At 42.4% G+C, this 26,884-nt stretch overlaps 1 protein-coding gene across 1 annotated transcript in view; it reads left to right on the top strand.

Annotated features, from left to right (window-relative positions):
- SHQ1 (SHQ1, H/ACA ribonucleoprotein assembly factor) overlaps window positions 1–26,884 on the top strand; it is an 87,010-nt gene that overhangs the window by 36,502 nt on the left and 23,624 nt on the right. The window contains exon 9 of the mRNA XM_067542474.1: window positions 13,645–13,765. Within this exon, the coding sequence (XP_067398575.1) occupies window positions 13,645–13,765 (121 nt within the window). The remainder of the gene's footprint in view (window positions 1–13,644; window positions 13,766–26,884) is intronic.

Below are 26,884 nucleotides of genomic sequence, written 5' to 3'. Positions count from 1 at the left end.
TCCCAAGTGCAGGAGAGCATGACCCTCACTTGCGCCACATATAGCGGGCTGGGACTGCCCATAAATGAGCAGAAGTACACACTAACCCCAGTGCAATGCGTAGAATTCATTGGGGCCACCCTGGACACTTCCCAGGCCAGAGTCCCCTCAGCCACGTTTCGAGGTGATGGTCTCTATCATCTCCCAGCTGCACCGATGCCCCACGACAACAGCCAGGCACTACCTACAGCTGTTAGGCCACATGGCAGCTTGCACGTACATAGTGAGACTAGCTCGCCTGAGGCTCACAACGCTTCAAGCGTGGTTGGCCTCAGTGTATGTGCCGAGCAGACAACCACTGAATTGGGTGGTCACAGTTCCCCCACCCGTCCTAGCCTCCCTAGACTGGTTGAAGTTTCCCACGGCAGTGTTGAAGGGTGTTCCATTCAGGGAACTGGTCCCATCAATCACCCTAATCTCCAATGCCTCGGATGTGGGGTGGGGAGCCCACACCAGTGCCAACCTGAGCACTCAGGGTCTCTGGCTGGGGGAGGACAGGCACCTGCACATCAACATGAAGAAGCTGAAGCTATTCGCCTAGCATGCAGGGTGTTCCTCCAATTCCTGACAGGCAGAGTGGTGCAGGTGCTGACGGACAATACCACAGCTATGTTCTGTATAAACAGGCAGGGAGGGGCGTGCTCCTCTGCTCTCTGCGAGGAAGCTATCCGTCTGTGGGACTTGCTGTGAGGCACGACTTCCACTTGACTGCCTCTCACCTTCCGGGAGAGAGGAACGACAAGGCGGATCGCCTCAGCAGGTCATTTCTATCCCGCCACAACTGGTCGCTGCACCTGGAGGTAGTGACTATGATCCTTCAAAAGTGGGGTGTTCCCCAACTGGACCTATTCGCGAGGTTCTGCTTGCTCTGGGGTCGCAAGACCGGGTCGATTTCCAACACGTTCCTCATCGACTGGATGGCGACCGTCATGTCGCATTCCTGCCCATTCTGCTCCTGCCCAAGGTCCTACTGAAAATAAAGAGGGACAGGGCAGATGTCATACTCATCGTTCCGGCCTGACCAAGACAGCACTGGTTGAGCATGCTGCTGGACCTCTCGATCGCCCCGCCATGGAGCTCCCTAGGCAGCATGACCTTCTTTCCCAGGACCATGGTTGCCTGTTGCACCCGGGCCTGGACTCCCTGCACCTCACGGCCTGGAGGCTCTGTGGCTGACGAAGGGAGAGACAGCCTGCTCGGTGCAGGTCCATCAAGAAACCTTCTACACAGGTCGTGTATTGGGCTAAGTGGAGGTGGTTTACCTGTTGGGCGGAGTCCTAGGGCATTCGGCCCAGCCTCTCGCCCCTGCAGGCAATCCTGGAGTACCTGCTCCAGCTAAAGCTCCAGGGTCTGGCGTTGACCTTGTTGAAGGTTCACTTGGCAGCCATTTCGGCCTTCCATCAGCCGCTAGTGGGGAGATCCCTGTTCTCCCATCCCATGTTGGTCAGGTTCCTCAAGGGGGTGGAGAGGCTGTATCTGTAGGTCCGCAACCCGGTGCCTTCCTGGGATCTCAACCTGGTCCTCTCGAGACTTAAGGGGGGTCCCCCTTTGGACTCATGGCTTCATGCCGTCTGCTCATGCTTTCATGGAAGTTGGCCTTCCTGGTGGCCATTGCCTCAGATAGGAGGGTCTCTGAAATTGGGGCCTTGACCTCGGAGCCCCCTTATACAGTATTCTATGAGGATCAGGTGCAGTTGAGGCCGCACCCAGCCTTCTTGCCCAAGGTGGTTTCCCAATTTCATTGTAACCAAGATATTTTTCTCCCCGTGTTTTCCCCAAACCAAACAGTTCGGTGGAGAGGAGATGGCATTCGCTGGACATGAGACGAGCCCTGGCCTTCTTCATCGAGCATACAGAACCATTCCGGAAATCGATGCAACTCTTTGTTGCAGTGGCGGACCGGATGAAAGGCTCACCTGTCTCCACCCAGCGCATCTCATGGATTACATGGTGCATCAAGTTCTGCTTTGAGCAGACAAGGGTGCCGCTTCTGGGAACGTGCACTCAACTGGAGCTCAAGCCTCGTTTACAGCCTTCCTGGAGAGAGTGCCCCTGCAGGACATCTGCAGGGCCGCCGCCTGGTCGTCGGTGCATGCCATTGTTCAGTGGGCGAGAGGGGACACAGGATTCGGCAGAGCCGTGCTGAGGGCCACTCACTGGTAACTCCTACCCACCTCCAGAGTACTGCTTATTAATCACCTGTATTGGAATGGACATAAGTAATCACTCGAAGAAGAAAACAAGGTTATTTACCAGTAACTGATGTTCTTCAAGATGTGTTGCTCATGTCCATTCCACAACCCACCCCCTGTCCCCACTGCCGGAGTCGGCAGAAAGAAGGGACCGAGAGGGCATAGGGCCGGCAGTGCCTCATATACTGCGGCATGCACGCAGGACTCCAGGAGGCACCAGAGCCGGCCCTATGGGGTCTGCTAAGGGGAAAAAAATTCTGGGAACCGTGCACGGTGGCGTGCACTCACCTATATTGGAATGGACATGAGCAACACATCTTGAAGAACATCACTTACTGGTAAGTAACCTTGGTTTTTTACTCATTAAAAAGTAGGGTTTTTTAATTTTGGCACAACAATTAACAAACCTAGAGATCAGTCATTAAATGAGATAATAATCAATTTTCAGAAACTATTGCTTTTCGAAAATAATATTCAATTGATGTAATAGAAAAATGTATATAAAAAGAGAAGAATTGTGTCATGAAAACAGTTGGGCAGGTAGCTCATGAAGAAAAAATATGAGTGAATTTGCTTTAAAAATGTAGGGCTACATTGAGAGTTTACTCTCAACGTTCACCATGCTGAATTTTTTTCAAGCTGGTTGGTAAACTAAAGGATGGGTGAGACATTTGTTTAAATCAGTTGTTCCTGTTTAGACATTAGTCATAGGAGAAATGCAATAGGCTAATTTTTATTAAAATCTCTAGAAAAATTTCTCCCATTCCCCGGGTGATCGATGCTTTGAATGTTTTTAAATGCTTTTGCAGCAAAACTACTGAAGTTTGACCACTTTGATTGCAGTATCCTGTCATATCTATGTTATCGGAATACATTTACAAATTCTATTTATATTGGATTTAATAAACTTCTGATTTAAGAGTTATTGGTACGTACAAGTTACAAAATTGCTTCACAAATAAACAAGTATACCAAAACTGACAGCTGATTAAAGCACATGTAACAGATTAATCACATGTAACTTTGGTATATTCATATAAACATCATTTTTCCTCTTCAATAAACCTGTAGGCATTATATACATTTTGAAAATATAGGAGATATACATTATTTCTGTTAGTGTTTACATCACTAGATACTTCTAGTCTATATATTTTACACGAATTAGCTGCTTATAAAGATATAAACCGTTGCACTCCTTTGTGTGAGGTTAAAGAATATGTTATACTTTTTTCAGCATACATGTTAATAAATAATGGATTACTAATTATATATAAAAAGAGATTGACTTTTAGTTTTCAACTTTTTAATTTCTACTGATAGATGTGAGTACCAGGAACTTGCTGCTTGTTTTATAACAGAGTGGTGACTGTAGGTGGCAGCACTTTGTGTCTGGTTTACTTTCAGTGGACTCTCTTGTAGGACACAGCTCAGGTGATTGATTGAGCCTGCCATCAAACTGTAAAACACATTACGGTAAAATTACCATGTTTGCCAACAAGTCAAGGATCGTATTTGCCAACAAGGCTCTTTGAAGATTCAGAATTGCACAGAAACTCTTGTGCCAGTAACATTAAGTATTGCTTTTGACACTTTGAAATGAAATGTTAAAATAATCCTAAATAGACTAATGCTCATTTGCATTCATTCATGTTAACATATATTATGTTTGGCACAAATATTCACTGAGTTTTTAATATACCTCTCTTCACTTAAATATTCTTGAGATTTTGTCTCTTAAAATCTGATGACTGAATTGCTGCAAACACAAGATATTGGTGACATCCTTTATAGTCCTCATATATTCAGTCCCATGCTATCATTTTAATCTCTTTAAGAGGGAGACAATAAAGTTCGGTTTATTTCTTTAGATGTAAACTCATTCTGCTGCTTGCAAGTATGTGAAAAAATATATAGACCTGTCTTTGGGAAAAGAGCTTCATTTATTTGATTTGATGCTGTAGAGGGGAAAAAATCAGATTGAGGAGATAAAAAATTAGCTGGATGCATTGTATGGTTTCCGTTATTTCATAAATGTTTTATTTTCAATGCATGAGCCATTGAGCTTATGAAAAATTTAGATTACATTGACTTTATTTGTTATATCAAATGATTGATGTATAGTTAGGGCCAAACTATACCATCCTACACACAAACTCATGGAAGCGGAAGAAGTCCTTCTGAAACTCCATGAGTTTAAAATTGTGGGATTTCTGCTGCAGGCAATCATAGCAGTGAACTCCTGCAGAGTCCAGCAATCTGTGAGCAAATGCATTGGCTCTTATGGCACTTAGTTTGTTTGATATAATGAAATCTCATAAATATTTATAAAATCATTGTTTTTAATTCTCCTACAGATTTGGGATCTTTTATATATTTATTTTTAAATCTGTCCCGCTAAGTTTTAAGCAGTCAAAAACATCTGTTCAATAAAAGCTGTTTATTAAATGTTTAGTATAATGTAATAGTGTAACTTTACAAATAAACTAGATTGTTACAAGCTAATATTTTCATTTATTTAAGACACTTTAAAGTGAATTCCATTTACCAAATTTAGGCTTGTTTCTGTGATCATTTTATGACTGGGAAAATTTTTGGTGCAGCAAATACCTAAAATGAAATTAAAAAAAAAAATCTTTAGTTCACAAATCTTTACATGGGTTTATTGCCATGAATTTCTTGTGCCACAATCTCACCAACCTGTAAGCAGGCAGATGAGAAATACATACATACAGTAGAACCTCAGAGTTACGAACACCTTGGGAATGGAGGTTGTTTGTAACTCTGAAATGTTCATAAATCTGAACAAAATGTTATGGTTAGTCTTTCAAAAGTTTACAACTGAACATTAACTTAATACAGCTTTGAAACGCTACTATGCAGAAGAAAAATGCTTTTTCTTTATTTTTTTAGCAGTTTACTTTTAACATAGTACTGTACTGTATTTGCTTTTTTTTCTCTCTCTCTCTGCGACTGCCTGATTGTGTATTTCCGGTTCCAACTGAGGTGTGTGGCTGACTAGTCAGTTCATAACTCTGGTATTCGTAACTCTGAGGTCCTACTGTACTTCTCCCACCCAACCCCAGTTCTGTTGTAGTAGATGCAGCCAATGAGAGGAACCTTCAAGTTCACTCTAGGCTTCTACATCTGATGAGGAATCTAAATGGCTGGATTTGTTTGGAAGGAAGAGCTACTCATCTGCTGCTCTCCAGTTTCGTATTGCCAACTACCCGGCCTTGATGGTGAAATCTGATTTCAACACATACTCTACATCTACACATTTTATTGAGCACTTGCCACAAGATGAGAGATCAGTTTCAGTCTATCATTGCAGGACAATTGGTTGTGAAGGCCTCCCTGCAAGCTGCTTTAGATGTCGCTAATACACCTTCCAGGTCCATGATCACTGGGGTGGTCCTGAAAAGAACATTCTGGCTCTTCAGGCCTGCCAAGAGAAGTTCAAAACATTTGAAGGGCCTCAGCTCTTCAGTGAGTGTACTGACTCCTCTTTCCAGACACTCCAAGACTCCAGAGCAACATTGCGATCACTGGGGATTTGTGTGCCTACAAGGAGAAGACTGTTTAGTAGATCCCAAGCTGCTCAAAGATCAGGACCATTCCACTACCATCAGCACACTTTTCCATTAAGCCTCAGTAGTCCTCAGGAGAAAGGCCAGATCACAGAAATGAGGGCCTCCCATCCCTATTTCTATCCAACCAGTCCCTCCATCTAAAAAGTACTTTTGACACTTCAGTCGAGGGCATCAATTTTGTAATAATTTTAGGCTGAAATCTTCAAGGAGCCTAAGGGACTTAGGTGTCCAGAATACATTGAAAATTGTTTACCTAAGACATTATTAATATGGATATATAGATATATTTTATAATATGTATATATGGATATATATTATCAGACTGGGAATTTCCAAAGGGGCCTAAGAGAGTGAAGTGCTCAACTCCCATTGATTTTCAGATAGTCTCAGGGAGTGTGAAGTGGATCATACAAGAACAAGCTATTGTTTACCTAATAGGTCAGATTCTCAATAGACTTACACAAATGCACCAGCAATTTTTTTGAGATCATCTCTTTACAGAATAGAGCTGAGACACTTCAGTGGAAGAGGACAGAATGGGAGGTCTGACTTGGTAGTTTTCTGATGACTTAGACTGTCACACAAATTTTCTTTTGGAGGCTGGGAGGGAGTCTTCAGTTGAAAATCAGGTTGCAGCTGTTGCAGAATGTGATAGTGTCCATTTTTCACAGAGCATATGACCCCATGAGAATCTGTAAATCCCACTCTCTGAACTGTACTGTCTGCCTTTTAGCCAACAAGTGTGCTTCAAGTGCATGCAGTGAATATTGAAAGCCTCAAATAATAGATGATCAGTCTAATTAATGGACTGTTTGCTGCCCCATCTCCCTTTACAGCTTTTAATATTGGTGCGTTTGGCATTAGGTGATGGTCCTATGGTTAACATATGGAAAGCACAGGAGGAACAGGGCATTTTCCACTGCAGAGACGTGACTTTGGAACAGTCTCGGTATCTATATATGCCAGAGTGAATCTTTAGCATCCTTTGTTGAAGCTCACAACTTTGTTTCCTTTTTAGTGCGTTGTTTTAATGTTTTTGTTGTTAAATGAATAGGTTAATTTAAGGTGAGATATTTTAATTGAGTTTCTTCTTTGAGGAGTGTCCCTATGGGTTCTCCATGTCTTGATGTGCATCTGACTGTGCACTTCTGATCGGAGATTTTTGCCATTCTGTGGATTCTGCCTTTGTGCCTTGCATATTCTTGTGTTTTGGTACAAGAATATATAGGGAGGGTGTGGGCTTGCTGCCACATTCCAGTTCCTACTCAACCATCTGAGGCTTGAAACATAAGACTGCTGTGTCAGTTAGCTAGCTACACAGCTTGCTACCTCTCCTGTCTAAACTTTTCTTTTCTTGGCATTTTCTTTATTTTATGTTTTTTTAACTTTATATTTGTGAGGGGGATGTGGAGGATTTCCCTCTTCCCTTTGTCATCTGCCAAATCCAAGCCTACATTTTTTTCTGGGCCTTTATCTGTGTCAGATAATCAAACAGCCTCTGCTGCCTGTGAGGACTCACATCCCCTTCAAATGTAAGATCTGTTCAGGATTTAAAAGCAGGTCTAAGAAATTGAGGAAGGATATATTTAAACACCTGTTGATGGAGTGCTCTCTGAGACCCATGGGTCCAATTCACCCTCCTGTACCTTGGATCTGGTTGCTCAGAGACCCCTTGACTATGTCTGCTGCAAAGACCCTGGGAGCCCTTCAGAACCATCCAGACCCTCAAAAAAGAAAAGGCCCCATTCTTCAGAATGGGATAAGAGAAGGGGAAAATCAGCCCCTCGGTCTGGATCTCAGGAGATCTTGCGTCCCAGTGCCACTGAGGGTCCCATCACCTCTGGTACTGAGACCAGAGCACTGGCTAAGAAAACCTTACTCTGTACTGAAAAGCCATCAGGTAAACGACTTAGAATAGCACTAGCATAAGAGCCACAAGGACTCCAGAGCCATGCCAAAATGACTGTCAATACCATCTTCTGTAGCCAGATGAGAATGTTATGCAAAGAGAAATACATGGGATCCTTTCAGGGGACAAGGCAATATGCCACGTTTATTATGAGAAAACACAATTATGTTAATAGCTAATATCCAGTACCTACCCCCCTCCAAATGTTCTGCAGTTCGTCAGGTATTGTTACCAGTCCTAATCGTTGCTTGAGATTGTAGCTTGAGTTCGGTGCTGGTGTTCGCAGCTCGTGGCGGCTACCTGGCCAGGGAAGCCGACACAAGGGAGAGTGGGATCTCTGTCGGGCATGCACCAACGCTCTTTGATGCTATGCAGAACGTTACCCAAAGCTTTTCCATTCTTACCCATCTTTGTATAGGTTTTAGTTTTAATGTGAGTCTATGGGTCTTGCTGTATCATGCTGGGTCAGAGTTCTGTATGATCTTTGATCACCAGTCAATTACAGACATGACTTTCATCTTGTTCTTAATTGGACTTTGTCCTTTCTAGAGTGGATTCTTCTTGCTTTTTCAGGGTATTGTGTGCATTCTTCAGCCATCAAGGTGGTAGTGGCGTTTGTACTCCACCTGATCATCAGGACAGGCTGGCTCTGGAAACTGATCCCATCACACATACCCGATTCACACATCTAAATGAAATTACACACACCTAAACGAAGTCTCAGCAAGACTTAGACTAGTTAATACAAAATGGGGTATACTATTCAAAATGGAGTTTCAGTTACAATATGGAGTCATGCCAGACTCTCTTTACAATGTTAGAGGATAAACAATTAAAAGAGTTAAGAAAATGATTTACTTAAAAGACAAATTCTATAAAGACAATTTCTATCAATAAAAGAACAAATAGTTACATTACTAATTCAGTAAAAGAAAAGATTCATTTTGAAAACAATTCTGTGATATAAATTCTTTTGATTTTATGACTTTATCCCTACAAGAAGAGCCCACTGATTGCACTTCAGTATTTTCTCCAGTACCACTTGACATACTGAGTCTTCAGGCTTTCTATCTAGAGTCCCCGGTACTATCCAGGCTGCTATTCCATGAAGATCTTTGAATTGTGGAGGAGTGCTGAGAAGTACCAAGAGACACTCGCTGCCGCTACCAGGTCACCTCCCAGAACCTTCTTACCCTCCGATCCTTCCATGTTCCATGGTACCAACATGCTCACCATCCCCACAGAAACTCTTCCAGGGTGCAGAGAGACATTTCCAGACATTATCAACACAACATCCTCTGGAACTGTCTCACCAGCCAACCAGCTATCAACCTCTGGTACTGATGCAATTACAGGTCCCTCTCTGGGCCCCAGTACTGACTCAACCACTGATACTGGCACCCCTTACCCCTCCAATAGACACTGGGGATGACACCTCATCTGATTCCAGGGTGTCTGTATGAGGTTTCTCTACCTTTCAGCTTCCCTCTCTTGAAGTACATCCTGAGAAGGAAACTCTTAGCAGGAGATATACCCAGCAACCCTAGCAAGGACAGCCTTTGGCCCTGCCCCTTCCCTTATGCTCCATCATAGAGGGCTTATTGGAACCCATGGGCCTCTTATGGCAACTAGTTCTACAGGGGCCCCTCATAAGAGGGAGCAAGAGCCAGATGAGGAAGAAACACCATCTTCCCACAAATTCTCCTCCTCCTCACCAGATGAGGCTATCATGCTTTCCCCACCATCTTACACTGATAATTTCAAGGCCTTTCTGCTATAAAAGTATAGCAGAGACCTGGCAAATTTGGAGATCCAGGAAACCTAACATTCCCTGTTGGACATCTTTCATATGTCACCTCAGGGCAAAATCAATGATGTTCTGCTGGCACCAGTATATATGGTGTGGCAGACTCTGGCTACTTACATGTAAATGGGCTGACAAAAAATATTACATCCCTCCCAGAGGCCTGAAGTATTTTTTCTCTCACCCTGCACCCAACTCCCTGGTTGTTAAGGTCATTAACGAACAGAACAGGCAGTATCGGTCCTGCTCAATGCCACCTGACCAGAAGCTAAAACAACTGGACCTTCTGGGCCATAAGAGCTACTCCTTGGCCTCTTTGCAGTTCAGATTAGCCAGTTACCAAGCCCTCATGGCAAAATATGATTTGAGAAACTATTCAAAGTTTTCATCTTTCATTGAACATCTTTCTCAGGATCAGAGGGAACAAGTTTGTCCCCATAAGAGAAGGCTACACAATTGCCATGTTGTCTGTCCAGGCATCGCCCAGTGCTGCTGATACAGCTACACTTTCCATGGTTACGACAGTAATCATGCCACAAGCTTCTTGGCTGCAGTCCTCTGGCTTCCCCTGTGAGGTACAAAATACTGTCAAGGACCTTCCCTTTGAGGGGCCCAATAGTGTCAATAGTATATAGTGTATATATAGGCCCAATAGTATATAATGTGTATATATATATAGGCCTAATAGTATATAGTGTCGCCACTGACAGGTCTCTTCATATTCTTACATTCTCAGGCAACACTATGATCTCTGGGCATCTATACACCCAGGACAAGGAGAAAATACAGTAGATTACTCAGTGTCTTGCCCAGGCCAATGCCAACTCTGCAACAGCTGAACTCCCAAGAAGAAGTCCAGGTTCACTAAGAAAGGGCTGTCCTCTACAGCGACTTCACAGTCAGTGCTATCCTTGAAATGATTTCTTTTGACCCATTGGTCGAGGGTCACAAAGTCTCTCCCTCTCTGAATCCTACACTGCACCTGTTTCCCCCTCCCCCCTCCACTCTTATGGGGATTGTCTCTCCTATTTTTGTGTCTTCCTGGGAGTTAATCACCTCGGACAGGTCGATCCTGGAAGTGATTTCTACTGGTTACTTCATCCAGTTCAACTTGCTTCTGCCTCACCTTCCCTCCCCTACAGGGACCCTTTTCATTAGGGTCTCTTGAGGAAGGAGATACTGTCCCTCCTAATATGGGGGTGATTGAACCTGTTCCACTGGACTTTGTTGGAAAAGGGTTCTATTTCTTGTGCTTGTTGATCCCGAAGAAAAATGGGTGGTGAAGACCAATTTTGGATCTCGGGATTTTGTCCACTCTCAACTGTACAGAATGGTAAGCTTAGCAGCGATAATTCTCTCTCTGGACCCAGGAGATTAGTTTGTCTTCCTCAGTCTTCAGCACGTTTACTTTCATATCACTATGCACCCCTTGCACAGGCATTTCCTAAGTTTTGTGGTGAACAGAATCATGTCCTACACTACGGTCTCTCCATTGCCCCAAGGGTCTTTATCAAAGTCCTTTTGGCTATCACAGCCCATCTTCACTAGATGGGAATAATCATCTTACCCTGTCTCGACAATTGGCTCCTAAAAGGTGGACCATTTCTTGAGGTACAGACAGCAACCAACATGGCCCTATTTCTGTTCCATTAATAGAAGGAACCTCAGGAGGTTAATAGAAGGAATAGTCCATAGAAGGAACCTGCTAGTCCAACCCCCTGCTCAAAGCAGGACTAACCTCAGCTAAATAATCCCAGCCAGGGCTTTGTCAAGCCGCAGCTTAAAAACCTACAAAGACGGAGATTCCACCACCTCCCTACGTAACCCATTCCAGTGCTTCACCACCCCCCTAGTGAAAAATGTTTTCCTAATGTCCAACCTAGACCTCCCCCACTGCAACTTGAGACCATTGCTCCTTGTTCTGTCATCTGCCACCACTGAGAACAGCCTAGCTCCATCCTGCCTGGAACCCTTTTTCAGGTAGTTAAAGGCTGCTATCAAATCCCCCCTCATTCTTCTCTTCTGCAGACTAAAATTCATTGGGCGTCTACCTCTGTGTGAAAGAGTCTGCCCTTATACCCACTCAATGCATTGATTTTATCATGGCCACTCTGAAATCCATGGCCGGAGCATACTTGCCCAAGAACAGATTTATCACAATGTCTTCAACAATACAATAGAGCTCTCAAACCACAGCAAGGGCTTGCCTGCAGCCTCCGGGCCATATGGCAGCATATATGTTTATGATACCCTTAGGGAAGACTCTGTGCTCTTGGTGTCTTCAGGCCTGAACTGAGAACTGTTTATGCCCCTGACAAGCACAGTCAGTCGAAGTGGGTGTCTGTACTTTGAAGGGTCCCTGAGTCTCTAAATTAGTGTGCATGAGGAATTGTGTTTTTTTCAGCCTCCTCCCACCTCCCTGATAGGTTGGGATGCACATTTCCTAAACCCTACAGCAGTGGTTTTCAACTTTTCTTCATTTTTGGACTCCTAAAAAATTTCGAATAGAGGTGCCAGACCCCTTTGGAAATCTTAGACATAGTCTGCAGACTCCCAGAGATCCGTGGATCACAGGTTAAGAACCACTGCCCTACAAAACTCTCACTCATGTGCACTCAAACAATGTATTTTTTCTTTTTCTTTTTACTAATGTAAATAATGTGCGACTTGAAAGACAGCGTGATGAAAATGAAATCCGTGACAATGTCCGTTGTGCCTTAACTAAACAGATTAGAATTGTAACAGAGCTCATTTCCCCTTCTTCATCCCTTGGTGTACTGGATTCATCCTGACGTTGTGAAATCATTGCAGCAATGTATAAATTAGGCATGAAATGAAATTTCCCTTTCTATTTAGTGTATGGGGACTCTAGACAGTGCTATGGAATCATTAAGTTGATGTGCTGTTTGCTGCAGCACAGGACCAGTCAGAAAAGCAGCCAAATCCCCATGAATATCAGTTGAAGGAGAATGAAGGAATGCGGTGGCATTAGAGAGAACCTAGTACCCCGTTTGACCCCTCTTTTATTTGTCCTGAAAACTTTAAAAACCTGTTTTATACACTTTTTTTCCAGTTGTAAACTGCAAACTGTTCTTGCTGGCAGTTTGACAATTAAACCAAGTTTTCATTTATATTGTCATAATTTTTTTTTAAAAACGAGTCCTTTTTGCAAATTAGAATAACGCGTCTTGACAGATGTAAAGGATGAGAAAGTAGTTCAGCAGCTATGCTGTGCTTCTTAATTTTTATCTGATTCTCTCTCTTCTAGTTTTCTGTTTCACTAGTTCCCCTCCAGGGCAGCATTTCTCCAGTTTCTCCACACCTGCCACTTACACCCCGTTGTACAACTCCTCCTTCCTTGTCTCTATGTTCCCCTCCCCTCTGTATATATACACTCAATCTGGTGATCTTTTGTACAGAAGTACTTCTGTGATAAAATCTTGTGGTTGAACAGCAGGGGGAGTTCTGAGTTGATCTCTTCAAGGTCTTAATTTTTTATTTATACAGTGTAGCCTCGCCATGTTAAGATGAAATAATCTGCAAGGAGCTCACCCCAGCATGGCAGGCCTGGTAGACTACCTCTGCACACTTTTTTTTTACTTGCCCTGCTTATTTTCACTTTTTAATTAAAAAAAAAAAAAAAAGTTTCAGAGTTTTATCAAATTTTTTTTAAAATGGAACTTTTTTTAGTTTTTTGGAACATATGATGAGTTCTTTTTATCCCAGATGTTTGAGCTGCCAACCAGTCTGTCACTAATAGCAGCAGGAAGCAGTCTAATGAATTTTAAGGCTCCAATCCTGCAATGAACTTTAGATAGGTACATCTCCATTGGCTTCAGTGAGGCTCCATGTTTTCAGAGGAGTCCAAAGAACTTGTGCAATTGGGACTTAAATCTGTCCTCCCTTTATTTTGTTTTTTAAGGGAAATGGGAGAATTCCAATCAAATTATCAAGGCACCAACTCACCATAAAAAGGTAATCAGATTGTTCAAACCTGCTGCAGATATGAAGTGTTGTGATTAAATATTTGTTAAGGTGTCAAGCATAAGACTGTAATATTTTAGTTCTTATTTGTTTATTTTTTAAAAAGTATAAATGTTTTTCCAGGTAAAAGTGCTGTTTTGAAGTGTCTGTTGGACATTCACAAGATTTTTCGAGAAAATGACCCTGCCTACATCCTTAATGATCTCTACATTACGGACTATTGTATTTGGATTCAAAAAACCAAGTAAGTTTTAAATCATTTCCTATTCTGGAAGAGTTTTTAGCATATTTTATCCAGGAAAAGGGTCAGTAATTCGTAAACTCGTCAAAATGGAGAAAAAAAATCATAAATGGAAATCTGTTCAATCTTTCACTTACTAAACTTACTAACATGCTATTCATGCAAGACAAAAGAAGGCATTGTTTAATTTTTTTAAAATATTGTTGGCAGCAGTAGAATGGAAGGTTTGCTTTTAAATAAAAATATAAATTCCACTTGATGTATTAGCAATATGCAAACATAAGGGAGGTGCAAAATGGCAATTTTATCTAAATGTTTATCTAACTGCACAGAAGTCAAGAAGCTTTTTCAAGGAGTTAAAATGATTAAAAAATTCATGTAATATTTGAAAAAAGTTTGTGGCAACTCACAGTTCCTGAATTGGATGTCTTGAGCTAATGACACACACATTATTTCACAAAATTACACAAACAGCTGACATGGGCATTTTACATTCACTGGTTGTACCAATTGATTTCAGCACCGAGAAAGAGGATTTTAGTCAGGTCCAATTGAATAAGTGCAATCTACACAGGTTTCTTCCCGGGATAGAGAGGAAGCTGTGATGGATGAAGCTGCACTGGTTCAGCTGGTCTTCTACCCGTCAATGCAGTGTTTCGCTACCCAAAAGCCCCTGCTCCAAGCAGCAATGTAGAGTACTGTTGCACAGGTGCCTCTCTAGCTCCAGAATGCCCTGGTACAGCCATGGTTATAAGATGTACTATGTATAGAGGTGGTAAAACTGTTCTGTGAAGGCCTTGCTACAGAAAGTACGGTAAGTGATATACAGTATAATATAGTATCATCCTTATATGACTTGATGTTGTGAAATCAGCCTCTAAATCTTAGTCTATAATTTAACATGGAGAGATTCACAAGAAATTAGGAATCCTCTAAATCTACCAGTCACAAAAAGCAGATTATCATGGGTAACACACCCAAGAAAATTTCAGAGCAGGTATTGGGGAAAAAGGGAAATATGAAAGAGAATTATTTATTTTATATAAAACATGGATCCAATTTAAATAGGCTAATGTTAAGTAATGGCATATCTCTGAGTTCTGAGGGTGATTAAAATGTTTTTATTAAAACACTTCTGGTTTGACATCACCAGAATTTTTCAGTGAATAAATAGCCCTGCATTTCACAACTGCCTGTTACTAAATTGTGTGTATTGATTGTTTATTCATTTGCTCTTTAGTATGTTTTTAAAATGATTAATTTTGTTTCCACTATGAAGATTGGGGAAAAAACCTATTATGGTATAAAAGGCTGTTTAATCCCAGTATATCAAATTTGGCAATTCAATCACAGTTTTCACTTCTTTTATTAGGCCAATCTAGGCCAGCGCCTAAAGAGAGCCACTGGAGAATTCATAAGCAGACTGAAGCTTTAGTTGAGAAAGTACAGTAAATGAAGACAGAGGTTTTTTCATGCATCTTTCAAAAAGAAATGAGTCCTAGGAGAGCAGTATTGCTGCTGTCCATATCAGTGAATATAACATCTAGCAAGCCAGTCATCGGAACTTAGCTTTTCTTCAAATACAGTGGAGGAAAATGTAGGGTAGATATAAGGGACTGATAGATTAATACATTTACAGCAAGACACATACATTAGGTACCAGTTAAGTAGAACTGACATCCTCTGGAAAGGCAATTAAGCTATCTTACTGTCATCATGACATGGCACAATAGTTGCCTGTCATTAGTTGAGCAAGAGAAAGAGGAACTGCAGAATCAATCTCCTATTTTTAGGCCTGAATCAGAAAAGCATTTAACCACATGCTTATGTCCATCTTTGTTCAGGATAACACTGAACTGTGTGCTTCAAATTAAGCACGTGCCTAAGTGCTGGCCTGAACACAGATCTTTTCTTGAATCAGAGCCTTAATGTTTTCACTAATAAATGATGCAGAAGTTGTTTAAAATCATATGCGAATCTGATTATATATAGAGGAATCACAAATAGGCATTGGCTGGTCTGCTCACGGGGATTCTCAAGCTTTTTCACATTGTGGGGACCACATCTTAATAGAATGATCACATGAGCCCACTCTACTCCCATGCATGATCACACAGCATCCCTGTGGCAGCTGCAGCAATTGCTTGCATTGAAAAGGGATGGGGGGAAATATTTATGTATTTATAGCTGTCTTTAATAAAGTGTTTTGTTCTTTTTGAAATCAGTTGATATCTACTTTTGCTCTTCATTTTATTGCTTTGTCTTATCTGTTATTTGCCCCCCCTGGACACACTATTAAGATGCATTGTGTCTTTCTTCCCTGGGTATTTTTCTCCTCTTGTGTCTGACAGCTTCAGTCACACTGATGGTTCAAGGTCTCTGAAGGCAGGTCCTGTTTTCTTGCCTCAGATTTGTAAGCAGCTCGTAGTGGAGGCTGAGCCCTTTTTGTTTCCATCTGCTTTTACAGGTCTCCCGGCTCCTTTTTGCAATGAAAAACTTGGATACTTGTGAAAACAGAGACAGGCCCGTTAGATCTCCATGGGTCTACACCAGCAGACAACAGTTTGGGAGCCCCTGCTTTAGGATAATTTTATATATTACTGCACTTCCAAATCCTGGACTAGAATTGTGTACTGGAGTTCTGATTATATAAGGCTTCAAATGTAAAGCCTCATCCACCGTACAACAGTATTTGTAACCAGTTATTGGCAGACTCATCTGACTGAGTTAGAGCAAACAGTTTGAGTTACGTCCACAGTGCAGCTTTTCTGATTCGGAGCTGGAGATAAATGTGCTTCACATCCCTGCACATTACTAGGCACTCTGCTTGTATCAGTGATTTCTGGGAGAATCTGGGTAGCTATCATATATTACTTCAGCAGGGGAAAGAGTGCCCAGAAGAGGCTGTGAGGATTCCTGGGTACCTACCACTGAGAATCCCTTTATTACTGCCTCCCGCAAGAGGGAGATTTGCTTGTGCTTAACTGAGTGTCTGTTTCCTGACACCATCAACCTATTTTCCACCCAAACAATCTCCTTTGGACTATGCCAGCCCTTATTTTGCCTTGCAGGGTAACAGTCGGTGCACCACAGCCCCTAAACCCCTTTGAAGCATTTCCCTGTAGTGTTCAGCCCCTTCTCCACCAAATAGTCACAGAAATTCCAGGTCTGCCATCCCCAAGGAACAGTGTACACACCAGCTTGTTTGATTTAACTTAGGATCAGCGCCTTGTTTAATACCACAGCACTGAGATATACTCATAGTGAAAACAACAATAAGTTTGTTATCACAGATTTAAGAGATGATGAGTAAAGATAATGGAAGCAAAAGGGTTACATATAACACAAAATCATAACATGCTTCCTAGAGACTATTTAACAGGCTGCATTATTCTTATCTCACCTAAAATCTTTTGCAGCGTCTTCAACCAAGGTAGACAGAGATCCCGTTTTCATGATGCACAGTCCAATTTCATCCTAGGTGCCTTTTTCTTTTTCTTTTATCCTCAAAGCTGATTGTTTGTACTCCAGGGCAGGATAACTGCCCATGGCTAATTTTCCAGTGTGCTGCTGCCCTGTTTATTTCACATTCCCCTGTTGATTTTGTATGTAGAAGTGTAGTCATTGTGTTAGCTTACAATGCTTAATTTACATGCAAGCAGAGACAGGTGAATACATGTCTCATCTGACAGAAAACCTGTTTTATCAACTCTGCCTTGATACAGACTTTAAAACACACTTTCAGTATACATCCATAATTCCTTACATAGTCTAATGTAGTTGTGAAATGTATATACAGAATGATCATTGTGACCCTGGCTTTCATTTAGGACCTCACATGACATTCTTTGGTGAACCAGAATGTATATATCAGGATCAGGACATCCTTGTAATCCTTCTGCCAGTTGGCAGGGAGGGTTTTTTGAATCACAAGAAGCATACACATGACACCACCAGCAGCAGGTGGGATGATGCACTCTGGGAAGGAGGACTAGCACAGGACTAGGACTAGGTGCACAAGCACAGTTCACACAACAGTGTATCAAATTGGTTAAAGGAAGAAAACTGGATGCCAGGATAGGTCTCTGGCAGGGGAGTAACACTAAGCTGCCATGGTTACGCACCAAGTTTTAATTATGTAGCATGTGAGAACAAAGCATATTTACAATTTGTGCCAATAACTGGTGACAAATTTGGTTAAAAGTTGTAATTTGGACAGAGCCTAAATTGTATGATGCCGTTGACTGTGTGGGGAGAGATTGCCTGGAGTATGATTGATTTTAAGCATAGTGTGTTGTCATGATTGAAAGCAAATAAGCTGTTGAACAAAATGGTGATGTGCAGGTAGTTGGTAATAGTCTGATTTGGTGGATACCATCTGGTTATTTTGCTTATATTAGAGGTTCTTCTTTGAGTGCTGATCTTTATGTGTATTCCACTGTGGGCACATATCAGTCCCAGGATGGCGCCAAGCCAGAAGCTGCTGTCCTGTGGGAGTTCATCATACATGGTTCTGATGGCACCTCCCCTAGAAGTGGAACCTACATTCTTCTCTTCGGGAGAGTTGGACATTGTTGAAGAACTACCCTCACGTCCTCAGGGACAAGACCTCAAACCAGACAGAGGGTCCAGAATTTTTTGGGTGCCTTTGCAATTCTACAAGGTTGGATTCACGTGAGCCTGCCTTGAGGACTTCCACAGCCAATATTTGATCTCTCACACAGGTCTTATTGGGGGCCCTGGGGCCCAATAGATACCATGAAGAATCCAAAGAATCACTGTGCCATTTTCCTCCCAGAGAGGAAGCCAGTCTTCCTCAAGAGCCTATGAAGGAGGAAAGAAGGAAAAAAGAACAACCAGAACTAATGGTTCTGCCGATCCCACCGAGAATATTTTCATCTTCTTCTAACAAAGAGGTTGCTCCAGCCTCCTCTTCTCCACCTGATGGCAACAGGTAGTTTCAAGGTTTTCTAAAGAGGGTGGCAGATGCACTCCATTTCCTCCCAGGGGAGGTCCAAGAGATACGTCAAAGCTCCTGGACATCCTACAAATGCTGTGCCTAACAAAACAGCATTCCTCATCAGTGATGCTATTCTGGAGCCTGCCAAAGCTGTCTGGCACACGCCAGCAACATGTGCCTCCACAACTAAGGGGGGGCAGACAAGAAATATTCCATACCAGCCAAGGGAGGAGAATATTTATTTACATGCCCTGCCCTGAACACTTCAGTTGTGCATTGCTGCACAGAGTGAAATAGACAATCTAAATCATGTTCTGCCTTCTCTGACAAGGAGGCTAAATGACTGGATCTCCTTTGGAGAAAAGTCTTCATCTCAACCATCCTACATTTCAGAATATCAAACTACCAAGTGTTAATTTCTAAATATGACTATTAATTACTCTAAATTCACTGAATTTGCAAACAAATTCTCATAAGAGACTGGAGAACAATTCCAAACTCTTACTGGGGAAGGTAAAGCTGATCATCAGATCCTCCCTCCAGGCTGTGGCCGACACAGCTGAGACAACCTCCTGTTCTGTGGTTACAATAATCATCATGTACAGAGAGTCCTGACTCCGCTTGTCAGGATTCCCCAGGGATGGTCAAGCCATAGCAGAGGACTTTGAAGGACTCATGAGCTACCCTCCACACCCTGGGGATATATACCCCAGCTCCCAAAAGGAAATTCCATAGGCCACAAACATACAAACCCAGGCTGCCACCGCAACCCTTTAATCATCAGAGAGGATACAAATCACCACAAAAAAGACAGAGAACCAAGCATAACACTCCGCTTCCTCCTTCCTTCCAACCACAGCCTCCTGCTGAAAAGTTATTTTGATGGTATCTTCAAGAGCTGTGAATCCATCCAGATGCCACATCCTTCATCTGAGAACCCAAGTAACCGATCTGGTGGCCACCTAACCCATTTCTCCCAGGTGTGATGGACAATAACAATGGTCAAACGGGTACTTGACATCATTCACTCCGGCTGTCTCATAGAATTCACCTTCCAAAGCCCCCTTCCCTCTTCATGAACACCTCTCAGGAGAGGTTGCCCAGTTAAAAAGTAGACTCTTTTCTCCTCTTGGGAGACATAGAGCTGAAATCCTCTCAACAGCAAGGGAACAGGTTCTGTTCAAAATATTTTCTCATCCCCAGAAAGAAGGAAGGATGGAGACCCATCTTGGATCTCAGACAGCTCAATGTCTTTATCCTCAAACTGAGGTTCAGAATTGTCATTCTGGCATCTATAATTCCATCTATGTATACAAATGATTGGTTCACAATATTTGACCTGAAGGATGCCTACTTTCATAGACATCCACCCCTCTCACAGGAGATGTGCATAGTGGGCATGAACCATTACCAAAGGAAGTAGAGTGCTACCTTTTAGCCAGAGGTATTTACAAAGGTAGTCTTGGTGGTAGCAGCACACTTTCATTTTTTCCCTACCTGGATGATTGGCCATTTATGGGGAAGTCATATCAGGAAGTAGCGACAACAACTTCCCTAATCAACTTCTTGGCATCTTTAGAAATCTGTGTGAATACAGAAACGTCCATTTTAGCTCCCACACAGACTGTGTCATTTATTGGCACATCCTTGGACTTTGTTACCACCAAAGAATACCTCCCTCATGACACATTTCAAAAGAATCTTGTCCACAGGCATCTGTCTGCTTATGCCTGGTCCTTGTAGATCAGGTAGCATCTTGTACTTGTGTCCTCTTTCACAAGACTATTGCTCTATTGTCCACAAGCTTGGCTATGCACAGTCTGTGTGCCAAATAGCCATGGCATAGACAAATTAATTACACTCCTTTCTGGGATGTAAGACTTGCTGTTGCGGTGCACCTACACTGCGCACTCTGTATAGTGGCATGTAGTGTACATACACTGCACTGTCCTCTAGCACAAGTATAAATAGCAGTGCATATGGTGAGGCGCTGCTTAGGCAAGTAAAGACACACCTGAACGCTTTAGGAGAGGTACCTTAGATGGTCCTGTGTGCACCCAAGAAGTGCCTCCCTGTCTACATCGTTATTTTTAGCAGTATAGTGTTCCTTTTCCTCCCCACTGCTGGAATCTTTCTCCACTGCAGGGAAAGGCTCTGGCAGCTCCCCCCTGCCAGAGCCTTTTACTGATGCATGTAGCTACACACTGGAGTGTGGACACAGCTTGCTTTTCACTGCGACATGTAGCTACATGTAACCTACATGTGCTGCCAGTGGAGTACAGTGTAGAGATGGCCTCGGTGGACAGAAAGAGACCATGTATGTGTGGGAGTCCCATTTTCTCATCCCTACCTGAGAGGACCCTGATCACGACCTGATCCCTACCTGAGAGGACCCTTTTCGTTGGGATGGGGTGACCATCTGGATAAGCAGACAGCACAAGAAACGTGGACTTCCTGGAAGTCTGGACATAAACCTCTTAGAACTGAGAACAGTCTGAGAAGCCTGAAAACATTTTCTACCACTAATACAAAATCACATTCAGGTGATGTTGAGCTATGTGACAACAGTGTTCTACATCTGCAAACAATGGGGTGCAGAACCCCCCACCCCTTTGCGTAGAAACTGTTAACCTGTGAAACTGATGTATTAAGCACCAGATTACTCTCTTGCGGTGCACTTCCCAGGAGACCGTAGCACACTAGCAGATGTATTAGTACAGAGTGGGAACTCCATGACTTGGTGATCCAGAAAATTTTTCAAGAATGGGGTTTCAAGGTTTTCAAGAACCTTGCAACCTGTTCGCATCCCCAGGGAGCAAGAAATGTACTGTTCCAGGACATCTTGAGGTCAAAACTGTGTGGGAGAGGCATTTCTAATCTTGTGGTCAGGACCCTTACTGTATGCATTCCCACCCATTCCCCTCTAACCTCGGGTTCTGAGGAAGATCCAGCAGAATGGAGTGCTGGTAATCCTGATTGTGCCCAGATGGCCCAGGCTGTTCTGGTCTCTCAGTCTCATACAGTTGTCAGCATGTCCCCAGTCATGATCTAGTCCTTCCCTGTCTTTCTGACCCAGGACAAAGACAAAGTCAGGTATCCCATTCCAGTTTCCTGCCATCTCACAGCATGATATTTGTATGGGCATCAGAACTATGTGCAATGAGCACTGCTGATCAGTACAGTAGAATATATACAAAAACATGAGCAGATACAAAAATGTGGATCCACCTCCCCCAGAATAAACTTCTATCTGACCTGCAATTCACACTTCCCCTTTTAGATGTATCTGCTATTGCAGCCCCAGAGCTGCTAATCGGTTGGTCTGCGGCTAGCCACCCCTCCTCCCACCAATGAGCTGTTCAGCCCGGGCTTCCTGCCAGACAGTTGATTGGCGGCCAGCCTGAAGGTCCACCACCACGGGATGCCCCCAGTCACCTACTCCAAGAAAGCCCGGCGCTGGCCAGCCGATCGATCAGCTGTTCGGTGACAGCCCTGGGCTGCCAGCTGCTCCAGCCCTGCCACAGAAGTCAGGAAAGTCCTGGAAAGTCACAGATTCCGTGATCTCTGTGACCATCCACATCCAGTCTGCAACCTGCAAAAAAGTGTCTGCGGATGTAAAGAGGATATCTGCGGATTAGCAGGGCTCTACATATCTAGGGACCACATATCTCGAAGAACTCTGGCTACGATAAGGTAAGTAAACTATGCTTTTTCAGGTGTTGGTCCCTATCTGTATTTCACTGTCTGCCCTCCTTCCTCTGCTTAGGATCCTTCACTCATGATTAACAGTAGAGAAAGAATCCGAGAGGTTGTCAGTCCACACTGCTCTTATAGCCTCAATCCACAGCATAAGGATAGGAAGTTTTACGTGCCTAATAGTTTTCTAATGAACATCCTTAGGTTGCTTGTACTTAATGCAATTACTACATTGCACACACTATATTGTAAGTAACTTTTGGTTTTTAACTTTCCATTTGTTTACTGGGGAGGAAGCATATTGCACAACAAAACAGAGAGAGAAATAAATGTTAACTGAGGCTTCAAAAACTACATAGAGAATAGTGGAGGCAGCTCATAGTAAACCTCAGCAGGTGGTGTCAACATTTATGTTGAAAAGCCAGATGCAGCCAGATGGAAAATTGCATCTTTAACCCCTGAGGTCATAATGGCATGTCATCACTTCATTTGATCCCCTGCTAAGTGAGTTTATCATCCACCCTGCTGTCACTCTTGTTATTACTTTCATTTCCATAATAAAATTACATTTAATTTGTCTGGTGTGCTTGCTTTTTGGTTTTGTTTGGTCAGAGCTTTTGCAAACTGCTATGATGTAGATTAGGGAATGATGGCTCCCCATCCAACGCTGAAGTTGCAACTAAAAGACCAAATTTGTCTCCCTTTCCCCCTCAAATAAAATCATTGGGTCTCTGATGAGAAGGATGTGGCGAGATATAGAGAGCAGAAGAGCTGTGGGTAACAAGTGTTAATCAGGTGAGTGGGGATGGGGGGGCTGGTACGAGCAGAGGAGTGTAAGTGATGTAAGAGAGGAAGGGAGGAAGATACTGAGAATGGGAATTCTGCGACAAAAAATTACAAATTTTGTAAAATTCTGCATATTTTATTTGTCAAAATAACACTATATAATCATGCCAGTTTCAATTATTTTGGTAATTTATCTCAAAATACCTGTCAGCAACTATGTCTGTAACAATACAGACAACAAAAAAGATTCCCCCAGGAGGAGAGAGTTAAATAAACTCCTATGACAACCTAATTCCTGTGTCTCTGCCCCAGAGCCCAGTCATGGGGACCTCCCTGCTCAGACAACCACATGTCCTCCCCCCAGAGCCCAGCCACCTATATCCCCACCCCCCAGGGCCCAGCTGCAGGGACAGACACCCAGACCGTCTCCCACCGGAGCCCAGCTGCACCCAGATACCTGCACCTCCTCTTCCCAGAGCCCAGCCGTAGGACCACCTAGCCCCAGACACTCACACCCTCTCCTCCCCCAGATACCAGGGATCCAGATAGAGAAAGAGCCTGATACTGTGTCCCTGATTTGTATGGAGTTTCCTGTACACTGCCTTCTTCCTTCAGGGCATGCTGGGAACTGCAGCTGTCGGGAACCCTCCAGCTCCATCCCCCTCCCCCCAGCAGTGTCTTCTAATTGCGAGCCGGGCTCTTCCAGGTCCAGCAGCCCCTAGTGGCAGCCAGCAGCTCTGCAGCACCAATTCTGCAGGGGAAAAAGGAAATTCTGCACAGAACATTAATTCTGTGCAAATTTTGCATTGCACAGTGGTGCAGAATTCCCCCAGGAGTCATTCAGAGCAGGATATGAAGAGCATGCGGTAAATAAGGTCTTGGGCCACACATAGAGTAATGAGAATAAAACAAAATATTTAATTGGTGCTCATTAACTGAGCACCATTCATCCTGTGTACAGAATGAAGCAGGAGTGCTGTGGAAAAAAATGTGATCATATAATTAAAGACTGTCATAAATCATACACACAATAGGGCTGAATTAACATTGCACTGGCAATCTTTATTCTGGCATTTCCCAAATATTGAGTTCTTGACTTTGCAACCTTAATGTTTTTAATCTCAGTTTGTTTGTTTTTTTCTGAGTAATATTAGATTACAGTGAATGATGGCTGGCAGTGGTAAACTAGATGTACTCTAGGCAGGTGCTTTGCAGGCTTCTACTTTATAGCTGTGTCACTAAACTTTATGTAGACAGTGTTGTAGCCATGTTGATCCCAGGGTACTAGAGAGACAAGGTGGGTGAGGTAATATCTTTTATTGGACCAACTCATTGAACTTTACTCAGTCCCAACCTTTTACATATCATCTGTAGCTGCTAAATTTCATGCTAGATTTTGTAATGTAAATATACGTCCATTAAAGCAGCAGGTTGAGACCAGCACATTTATTTTGACTTGAGACCGATATCCAGATCAGAACTCACCATTGTTTGTATGCCTGTCATCTTTGTGTGAATATATAATACATTTAAATCCCACTTGATTTGAAATTGTATTTGGTAAACTACTTAGACCGATGTAAACCCCTATATAAGTATTTATTTTAACTTAACCCCACAAACACTTCCTGGTCGCATGTGATTGTTTATCTTACACAAAGACTAGTACTTGTCAGTATCCAGCTAACATCTCTTCTGTAAGGATAGATGTAGACAAAGACATTTATTTAGTGGCTTCTACCTTATCACCAGTTGCTCAGAAGTCATTCTTTTTTCTTTACACTTCGTTTTTAAAGTATTTGTCCATAATTTAAAGCATAATAACTGTGTCTGAAAGTATTAAAGCTAAAGTAACCTTTTTAAAGGAATCTGAGGGCAGTATAAAAACTGAAGGAGAAGCCTGGCTGAAGAATAGAAGTTTTTTCTTTCCTTTCATCTTCTAAGTCTTTTCTTGTTACAACTGTGTAAAGTCGGAATTAACTGGGACATATATTCCCCCCCATACTGTTGATGGAGCTGCCCATTAATATTAATAGGAACGTAGTGTGCAGAGTATTCTATTAACATGCATAGGTATAAAAAGTGCAACACTAAAAATGATTTATTTCAACAAAATAATATCATGTACAATATCATATCTTTGTCCATAGGACACAACATGATGCCTTGGAGTTGAGAATTCCCAGGATGCCTTACAATAGCATAAGCATCCAAACTTTAGAAATATGAACCATTAAGGATTCCATAGAAACATAGGACTTGCCTTACTGGATCAGACCCAAGGTCCATCTAGTCCAAGGTCATGTACCCAACAGTGGCCAAAATGATATGGTTTAGAGAATGGTGTAAGAACCCTGCGGCAGGCATATGTGGAATAGTCTGCTTTCCCCATAAATCTCATCGTGATCTCTGATAGAGGTTGGCTTATGCCATGAAGCACAAGGTTTAATATAGTTTCTAAAAAGTTAATTGTCATGAATTATAACAACTCTGGGTATTTTTGATATCCATATAAAGATCTCATTCTTTTAAAAATCTTATTAAGTTCTTGGCCTCAATGAATTCAACAGCTCAATTGCATTTTCTGTGGAAAGAATATTTCCTTATATCCATTTTCAATTTCCTACCTTTTAATTTAATTTAAATGTTCCCCTTGTTGTTGTCTGAGGAGACATGGAAGACAGAAGTTCCGGATCTCCCTTCTCTATACCATTCTTTAGTTTATTTTCTTTTATCATAACCCCACTTTCTTCATTTCCTTTCTAAGATAAACAGCCCTAGTCTTTTCAGTTTGTCTTCATATGAGAGTTTTCCAGACCTTTGATCATTCTTCTTGCTCTTCTCTGAACCTTCTCCCATTTTGCAGTATCTTTTTTGAGATGGGGTAACCAATACCATGCACAATATTCCAGGTGTGACCACACCATTGACTTATATAATGGCTTTATAACGTTTTCAATATTCTTTATCCCATTCCTTATGCATCCTAACAACTGATTAACTTTTTTTGACTGCTGCTGTGCATTGAGCCCAGGTTTTCAGTGAGCTGTGTATGATGACACACAGATCCCTTTCTTTGGGTTAATACAGTTAATTTAGAACCCTGTGAGTTGTAAGAGTAGTGTACATTTTCCCCTCCAGTGTGTTTTACTTTGCAGTTATCAATTGCATTATTAAATTTCATGTGACATCGTGTTATGCATTTACCCAGTTTTAAGTTCCTTCTGAAGTTCCACATAATCCTCTCTAGTCATGTTTAGCCTAAATAACTATGTGTTATTCCATGTGTAAGGAAAGCGGAATATGAGAGTCAAGAGCCCTCTACAGATCAGAGAGGAGCATTTTGTCCTACAGTCTTACTGTTAAGTCTGTGCCAATATATTGTAATACTGAAAGGCATTGGTGACTGCTTTTAGATTCAGTTAACAATTAGATTCAATTAATAAAACTGTCAATGTGAGTTAATCTGAAGTTCCCCCTTAAAACAAAGAGGGGTTGTAAACCCATTCAAGGGAAAAACAAGGAAAGTTCTGTAGCACTCTAAAGACTAACAAATTTAATTTCAGCAGGCATAAGCTTTCGTGAGCTTCAGCTCACTTCCTCAGATGCAGTTGGTAGAAATGATACAGCAAATAAGTAACATATATAGGAGGAAACATATACATATCCAAGGGCATAGA

Source organism: Emydura macquarii, unplaced genomic scaffold (assembly GCF_026122565.2).
Source record: "Emydura macquarii macquarii isolate MOO-44397 ecotype Brisbane River unplaced genomic scaffold, CSIRO-AGI_Emac_v2 contig_71, whole genome shotgun sequence".
Taxonomy (NCBI): domain Eukaryota; kingdom Metazoa; phylum Chordata; order Testudines; family Chelidae; genus Emydura; species Emydura macquarii.
Note: the sequence above shows the minus strand (reverse complement) of the source record. Positions and strands in the feature narration are given on the sequence as shown.